At 41.3% G+C, this 8,389-nt stretch overlaps 1 protein-coding gene across 1 annotated transcript in view; it reads right to left on the reverse strand.

The window, feature by feature from the left end:
- Positions 1-7,989, reverse strand: part of TMEM26 (transmembrane protein 26) — a 14,746-nt gene extending 6,757 nt beyond the window's left edge. Inside the window, exons 1-2 of the mRNA XM_010019852.1 lie at positions 7,665-7,989; positions 4,191-4,269 (exon numbers count right to left, since the gene is read on the reverse strand). Of these exons, the coding sequence (XP_010018154.1) occupies positions 4,191-4,269; positions 7,665-7,855 (270 nt within the window). The 5' untranslated portion in view covers positions 7,856-7,989. The remainder of the gene's footprint in view (positions 1-4,190; positions 4,270-7,664) is intronic.
- Positions 7,990-8,389: the final 400 nt, after the last annotated feature.

Here is an 8,389-nt window from a genome sequence, read left to right on the forward strand (position 1 = left end):
TGAGATGGAGCGGCTGTTACTCTGTCTGGCTACATCCTTGTAGGGCTTATCTCACTAGGTTAGCCCCTTAACCAAGGGAGAGAGACAGAACAGGTTGTTCAGAGGATGTTTTGGAAACAAAATTTAACTGGTGCTCTGGAGATATCTTTTTATCTGTTGCCTGTAGAAAATTCTAAAGCCTATGGAGGCCAGCCTCTGAGGTCAAAGTCAGCCTTTCTGAGTAACCCCCACAGGCAGTGTGACACAGTTGGCTGAGGAAACCATGATCTAAAAACTGTGTAAGCGGCATAACTACCCCAGAATATTAAAAAGTTAATATATACCTTGTAACAAATTGTCCTGGTAGAGCAAATGCGTTACTAACTTGTGATGGAGGAGGAAGGCTAATTCACTTTGATAGCCTTTCATTTGCATTTGAGTTCTCTCCTCTGCTCCCCTGCCTGGTCTGGTAGAGGTAAGAGGAAGTGAGCCATGAACCTGCATTAAACTACACCTCAGCGTTTGGAGATTTCTTGTTCATTTTTTAAAGCCCTGTTTCTCAGGGATGGATCTGCCAAAGCTGCCACGTCTGCTGTATGTGCAAGGATGGTGGACATCCCTTCCCAAACACTCTGAGAATTCCCAGCAAGTAAATCAGGAGTCTGAAGGACAGGAGTGAAACAGGAGCCTGTAGCAGTTTTACTGTGTGGGTTGCAAGGTGCATGGCTGCTGCTTAGCAGATGCCATGGCTCTCCTGTGACAACAACAGAGGGGAGACAGCTCTCACAGTTGGTCTGCATAACCTCTGCACCGGGTGGAGAAGCTGCAGGAATCACCAACTCACAGCACTGGGCAGAGGTGGAGGAAAGCATGCCTTTTTCATCCCCTGCCCCATTGGCACAAATCTGCAGAGAATATTTCTTTAAGAAAATTAACTCACTTTATCGGTGTCTTTTGTAGGTTCATTACATGTAACTTTTGCAAGTACTCAAGCTGAGTGGGGAGGGGGGCAGGGTTACTATTTCAGTGCAAGGTTCCACAAACTCTGACTGAATTGCACTCCTCAGGGCCAGGTCCATATCTCTTCTCAACTGCATGTAGGCAGGAAATGGAAAACTGCATCTGCAAAGCCAGTTGTTTAAGTAGGCTCCTGATTTTTAATTTAAGTATGTTCATATCTTGTGTTGGTTGTTTCTCTCTGAATATTTATTAAGTGGTGATCGTGGTGGTGATTCACTTGGAAGTTTGGAGAAGAGCCTTTATTTTCGTCATGTATATGCATATAAATAGGACTGCTGGTGCCAGGCATATTTGCCTAGCCAATTATGTATGTGCAGTGACTTAATGGGAATGTGGCAAGGGAAAACGCTCAATTTCACAGGCAGCTGATAAATGCAGTTTACCTAGGTTACTCCTAGGTGTCAACACTGTGTGCATAGCTAAACAAAAATGCCTAGGTCTTTTAACGGTGCGAAAATAAAACAGGAAGAAATTGTACATGTTTTGCATAAGTTCTAGCTTAGTTTACTTCATTTTTTTTTTTTCTGACATGTAGCTTTCATTCCTCTGATTTACAAAATATCTAATCAAACCAGAAATTCTGTTGCATGACATAGAGTTGTCCTAGTATATGGCCTGCAAAGAGCTTGCTGTCAGTGCATGGGGTACACCTGAAACTGAGCTAATTCAGCAAATTTCTGGTTGCATGTTATTCGCAATCCATTATTCCCAAATATAACCAAGGTTAGCTAAAACTTTTCACAATGGGTCCAGCGTTGAAATAGTAAACTTGGTACTTGAACACAAATGCGGAGTACCCTCAATCCTTTTGATGTACGGCTTGCAGCCTGAGTATGGCATGGGAGAAGCTAGCCCTTCCCTGAAGCAGGCCCTCTGCTAAGTAACAGGTACACCTCTTGTTCTCTGCAATTTGCTGGAAACAGACTGCCCATCACTATGGTAACATGTGTGATGTCAGAAATTCAAAGCAACCATGACTGCTTCATTTTGGTCATATAGAACAGCTGAAAAGTAAAACAGGGAGAAAAGATTGCTTAAGCTGATTTCTGAATTGAGGAAGATGATGCATTTGGGAGGGAAGAGAAATGGTGAAAGATGTAAGATCACTTCTAGGAGAGTGATATACTATATTTTAGCTGATAAGGGAATCCCAGCTCAGAATGAGGCTAAGGGAATGGGCACTGACATTTTAAGGAAGTAATGAATATTCAAGTTAAGGTAGTTAAAAATACAGTATTTGCCAAGTATCTACCTTATTATTGACTGGGAAGCCTATGTTCACTACAGCACTGGTAGCTGGGTAAGTCTTGCAAAAGGTGGTCATTTATCACTTTCTGTGACAGTGATGCACCAGGCATTTGGAAAGGTAATAGAGGAATTTGTTTATCTGAGATGTCATACTTTATTAAGAAAGAATATTTGGGGTTTTTTTAATGGATCAGATGGCTTTAATTTTCTTGACACTATTCTGCAGACAGCAATTTTTTCACTCAGTACAGTTCAATTTACTTTATGGTCTCTCTCAAACATGTATTTCATCCCCAAATACTTCACTGCATAGCAGTAGTTCCTACACAGTGCAGTATTTCACTGTTGATATATGAATGGTATTACTTATGTCCAGTTCTGCAGTACTTGGGCAGAATTGCCTCTGTCTTCAGGAAGAGAAGCTGCATATTAGCACAAGCCTCAAGTAACAGCACCAACCTAAGCAGTTGATGTTTTCTGTCAAAGTTTCAATATGAGATCAAAATTCTACTGCCTTAAAGACCACAAACTGTTTTCATAATATATATATATTAAGTGTGTGAATTTAGCAACTACGTAATCATCTGTTAGTATTTTAATAAGGAAAATCCCAGCAATACCTTAGTATCAGGAGTAGTACTAGTTTGGGTGCTGGTTTTGAGATCATTAGGAGGGCTGCTCCCCTTCTGGAAGTACTGTTTTTAAATCTGTTAGATTGTGTGTTTCCAGAACTCTATCCTGTCTCTCCAGGTATAAACTAAGCTATTAACTTGATATACTCCCTCTTTCATGCACAGTAGCAGTATATCAATAAGAACAAAGTATGCCATGTTCTAACATCATTTTGGGAAATAAACTGCTGCCTTTGACTACAGAATTAGCCTGTTTCTTGGATGAGATTTAACTATGACAAATGTTCTCAATATCCACATTACCTGTTTGCGACTGTTTAAGGAGATCTGGCAAAACAAGAAGACAATAAATTCCTAATATTTAGAAAAAGCCTCAGGCATTTTCAGTGTAAACACAATTTTGAATATTTGATTATGCTTCTGTGGGCTGTAACGATGTTTCAAAGGAGAAAATGAGGCACTAGGTCTTCTTAGTCTAATTTATGTATTTTTTTCTGTTATTTTTTGCTCTTGTTTCTATCAGGCCCTTTTCTGTTGTGGATATAAGGTACTGCATATGTGTAAATTCTGGGATAGACAGAAGCCCCTTCTCACTACATGGAAGTGCTACAGGGGCTTGAAAGCAGCCTATAAGGAGGTGGTTCACTCAACATGAGCTGCTAAGCTAACTGGCTCTGTTCTGGCCCTAACTGGCTCCATCTGTCAAAAGAACAATTGCCTTAATTTTACCATGTGTTTTAGTCCTAAATTGGAATCCAGACACGCCATCCTAGATTACTACACAGCACAAAGAAATGATGTAAACACTGGCAGACAAATTACCATGCCAGCTATCTGTGGTAGTAATCTGTAAGTATTCTTCTAGGTTGCAGGAAACATGAGGTAATTTGAGTTTAAGACCTTTTTCAGTGACACTTGTCTCAATTTTGGCTTGCTTGGAGTTGTGATATCTGCCTGTAAGGGCTGTGAAACTCACACTTTATTTTACAAAGGCCTCTAAAGCAATTAAATTCTTTCACCATCCTTATGAAGATTCAACCTGGTAAGTTGGGGGTGAAAGGCTGTTTTTCAAACTTCTAGTCCCCAATTCCCCAGATAAGTGCAAATAAATGGTCTCATTTTCAGCTAGTAATAAGGCTCATGACTTCATATTTAGGGAGTGCACAGTAGTCATAGTCTAGCTGTAGCTGGGCTGGGAGACCCACCAGTATAAAATAGAAGACCTGGCAGATTTCTGTCTGAATGCCCAAATTCAACCCATCAAATAATGCATCAATTTCAAACTAGTCCATCTTGTCTCATGACAAATACCTGAGTCCCATGATGAATTTCTAGTAGCCATAGTGATGGTACTGTGCAAATCAGATATAAAAATATTGCTGGTGAAAACCTGTGGAAGAAAATAAAAGATAGCTTGGTGTTACATCACATTGTAAATACCATATATGCTATCATTATCTGCATTGAAAAGTATCTTGTGCCTCCTACCATATGGTTTATTAGGAAATAGGATAACTGCAAGTAAGAGTTGATATTCTTTCCAAATTCTTCATGCTGTTAGTATTATGAATCATAGGTTTATTTGTACATCCAAGATCACATATGGAAGTTTAAGATCTCGTTAAGAATAACCAAAGGCACTTTGCTGTTTGTATTTCCATCACAGCATTTTCTGTACTTAAAATAAAAAAGGCCTCCAGCTAACATGCTCTTTCTGATTTCATGAAGGGTGAATTAATACATTAAGTCCCTTCACTGAGCGATACTGGGATAAAGGCTGTTGATCAGAACCCTGTGCATTGACACAGTGAAGGTAGAAATAGCATCAGTTTGCCTAAACAAATTTCTTCAGTAGATCTTTCAGTGCAGGCTAAAAAGGTTTATGAAAACAGGTCTTGGCCTTGTTTCCCTATTTTTAATGGCAGATGTGTAATTCTTTAGGGTTTCTGTCTCTAGTTCTTTTCTCCCTGACAGTCTTCTGTGTAACTTATGAAGCTTTATTCAGCTTCTTCAGCTGAGTTTATTCGGAAGTAGTAGAGAGGTTCCATTACTCCTTCTACAAGGAGTGCAAGCACTGACTCTTGTGAGGGTTACTAATGTTCTCTTACTAAACACAGAACTGGGTTTTTTTGGGTTGGCTTGGCTTCCTCCCCCCCCCCCCCCCCCTTTTTTTCCTTTTTTTGTTGTTGTTGTTCTTTGTTTGGGGGTTGTTTTGTTTTGGTGGTCTTATTGTTTTGGGTTTTCTTTTTTGTTTTGTTTTTGTGGATTGTTGTTTGTTTTTGTTTGTTGTGGTTTGGTATTTTAATTCCTATCCTTTCAGAGTGGGAATGAGGTCTGATGTGACTAGTGTTCCACCTAATTCTGCTATAGTATGGAGTGAGCATCACTACAATGCTGCTGAGGTGCACAGCAGCCTTTCTGTCACATATATGTAATGGCCCAGGACAGAGCAGTGGAGTCAAACTCTGGAGACTTGCTTGATTGCTTCTATCCTGTCATTGGCATATCCTGTAGTGAATTTAAATTGCTTACAAGCATGTAACTGCAGCAATGGTTTGGTCAAATGTTGTTGCATTTATTGTTTGTTCCTACCCTGAATGTACTTTTATTTTTATAACCCTGACTTCTCCAGTGGAGATTAAGTACCGAGGAAGAGAAAAAGAAATAAAACCAAAACTGCTGCTTGGGAAAATGACTGGGTTGCTGAGCTGCTATGAAATGTTTCGAATAATTCCCTCTAAAATAGTTCTGGTTTGGATTTTTTGGGTTGTGGTGGGGGTTTTGGGGGGCTGGGGGTTTTTGTGTGTGTGCTTTTGGGTTTTTTTTGGTGGGGGATTCTTTTTGAGGGTGAGGGTGTGCTGTTTGTTCTGGTGGTGGGGTTTTTTGCTTACTGTTTTAAAAAAGAGATTCAGTGAGGTTTTAGTCTAGGATGGGGTTTTTTTGTTGTGTTTTTGGTTTTTTGTTTTGGTTTTTTTTTTTTTTGCAGGGGGGTTTGGGTTTGGTTTGTGGTTGTTTCTTGGGGGGGAGGTTGGTTGGTTGTTTTTTTTTGGTGTGCTGGTTTTTTTTTGTGGGTTTTTTGGTTTTTTTTTGTTTTTTGAGAGAGAGAACACACCTCATTCAAATGGTAGAGTAACATATTTTATAATATTTCCTGTAGGACTTGAGCACATGACAAATCTATCCAGCTGGCAGGTTAACAATGCTGAGCTAATGATAACAGATCAGACCAGGAGACTTCAGGGTCTTTAACCCTGTCTTTATTTCAGAAGGAGCAATCTAGAGGAAATATGTGGCCAGGCCCACAATAATACTGTTTTCTGCATATGTGCCATTTAAATTTTTGTGCTGGTGTAGTAAGTCTTTTGTCAATAATGAATGGACAGAATATGAGGCTCCTGGAAACAGGAGAGTCCTGTGGCACAGTCTGCCCACTGCTTGGATCAGTGACTGTCTATGGAGGTGTTTTCTATAAATGCAGGTGATACTGCCTGTTCTGAATGTGTTTTCCACTGGAGCAGAGTTATCCTAATGCAAATAGATGCTGGGCATTTGTCTACAGTTCTTACCTATAAACATATTTTACCATGCTGCTTAAACTGTTGGAACACATCTACTTTCAAAATTTCCTTCTAGCTAAATTTAGCCCTTACAGCACATGTATTCATCATCTAAAATGGATCTTGCTTTCCATAGCTATTTTGCTTTGGAATTTCCAAAAGCTGCCATAGCGAGAGTTCCTTCATGAAGACTCTGCTGCTGTCTCCGCTCTAGTGAATCGGATCTGCTCATTCTGCTCCTGTCTCATAACTGTGCATTTGGAACTTTGCCATTGTTAAATTTTCCTGTGTCCCAGACTTTATCACTGATTTTAATACACTCAGATTTAGAGCATGGAACACTTGTATAAATTGTCACACAACACTGCTTGTTAAAATGAGTTTCACAGGTTGCAATGGGCAGAAATTTAAGATCATTGGAATACTCTAGGCCTTTTTTATTATTAATCTTTATTTCTTTTTTCTCTGGTCCTGGATTTGTCCCAGCACCTGCCTGCAGTTTCAGTTTTTAAAAATAGGTCCTAGTGAAATCTTGACAATTAGTTACATGACCACTTCCTTTTTACAGAGAGTTTGTTTTGGCTGAGTGCTGGTGAGCTGTAGGTGACTGCAGCAGTTCTTTAGATGGATGTAAAAGCCTATGTGCTTAGCCAAACTCTGCTACGACTAACTTTTTTTGTGCATTTCTCTGGCAGCCTTTCATGCATTGAAGTTCCCCTCTGCAATAGCCTCTCAAATCTAAATATTCAGGCCACTCTTGCTGTATTGCGAGAGTGGTTGCTGCTCATCTTTTATTTGTCGTTGAGTTTTGATTCATGCATTGGTGTGGTGTAGTAATAATTCCCTATACCAAGTAGCAGGTATATGGAATGCAGTCCCAGGGAAGGACGTGTACCTTTCACGTAGCTACGTTTCCCATATTTTTCAGCTGTTAGTATGGATACACGCACAGAGCTACTCCCAAGTAGTTTGCTACAAAACTTCCCCTCCTAAAAGCCCTCTGGCTTTGGCAACGGACTAGCCAGGATTTAACCAGCTTCCTCCCCCCCGCCACACACACATCCCCAGGTGCAGCAGGGGAGAAAAGGCAACCCCCTGAAAGCCTGGCAGAAACAAAGAGAGGGCAGCACCACTCGGGCAGCAGCCGCTCAAAGCCAGCCTCGCGTCTGCAGCGAAGTACATGCAAAGAAGCAATAGGGGCTCGCCGGAGCCGGCGGGATATGCTCACCATTTGTAGCCTCTGCCTTGCTTAAACTTGAGGGTAAGCCCTGTCTCCAGGCACAGGAGAAGATTGAGCAGTGCCAGCAGCCAGTACTTGGGTTCTTTCTTCACTGCAGTCACTCTCCAGACCCCGATGAGAGAGTGTAACACAAAGAGCAGGCGAGTAACCAGAGCATTGATCAGCACCATCAGCTCCATCCTGGAGCAGCCCCCTCTCGTTCTCCCCACACAGCAGGGGCCCAGGGTTTTTTAAGAGCCCTGGGAAGTTACTCTGGGAATCACTGGGAAGCGTGCGCACCACAGGCACACAGATCTCTTCCATCTCCACAAAGGGGCCCATTATAACAAAAAAGAAACGGCATTGCCCCTCCCCCAGACTTCCTGAAAACTTTTTAAAAGGAATAAAAAAAAAAAGGCAGCTCACGCTTCCAGGCTGCAGTGGTGCGCAGCGCTCGGTACAGCTCTGAGCACGCTGAGCCAGCGCCGTGAGGGGTCCCTTTCTGCCCCTCTCTATCATCTGCTCCAGGACTAAACGGCAGGGAGGTTTGTCTCACACAGTACCGTTTCTCTGCTAGCCCCACTTCCTGCTCTCATGTCATAGATTTTTAGCTAAGAGAGAAAAATGTAATTTGAATCTTCCTTGCTTTTTAGCTTTTAAAATGGCAATACAGAAAGCACAAACAGTGTACCTAGGTCAATACTAGAATCCCCGTGTGCAACAGAAGATAGAAA

Source organism: Nestor notabilis, unplaced genomic scaffold (genome assembly GCF_000696875.1).
Source record: "Nestor notabilis isolate BGI_N333 unplaced genomic scaffold, ASM69687v1 scaffold4198, whole genome shotgun sequence".
Classification (NCBI taxonomy): Eukaryota; Metazoa; Chordata; class Aves; order Psittaciformes; family Psittacidae; genus Nestor; species Nestor notabilis.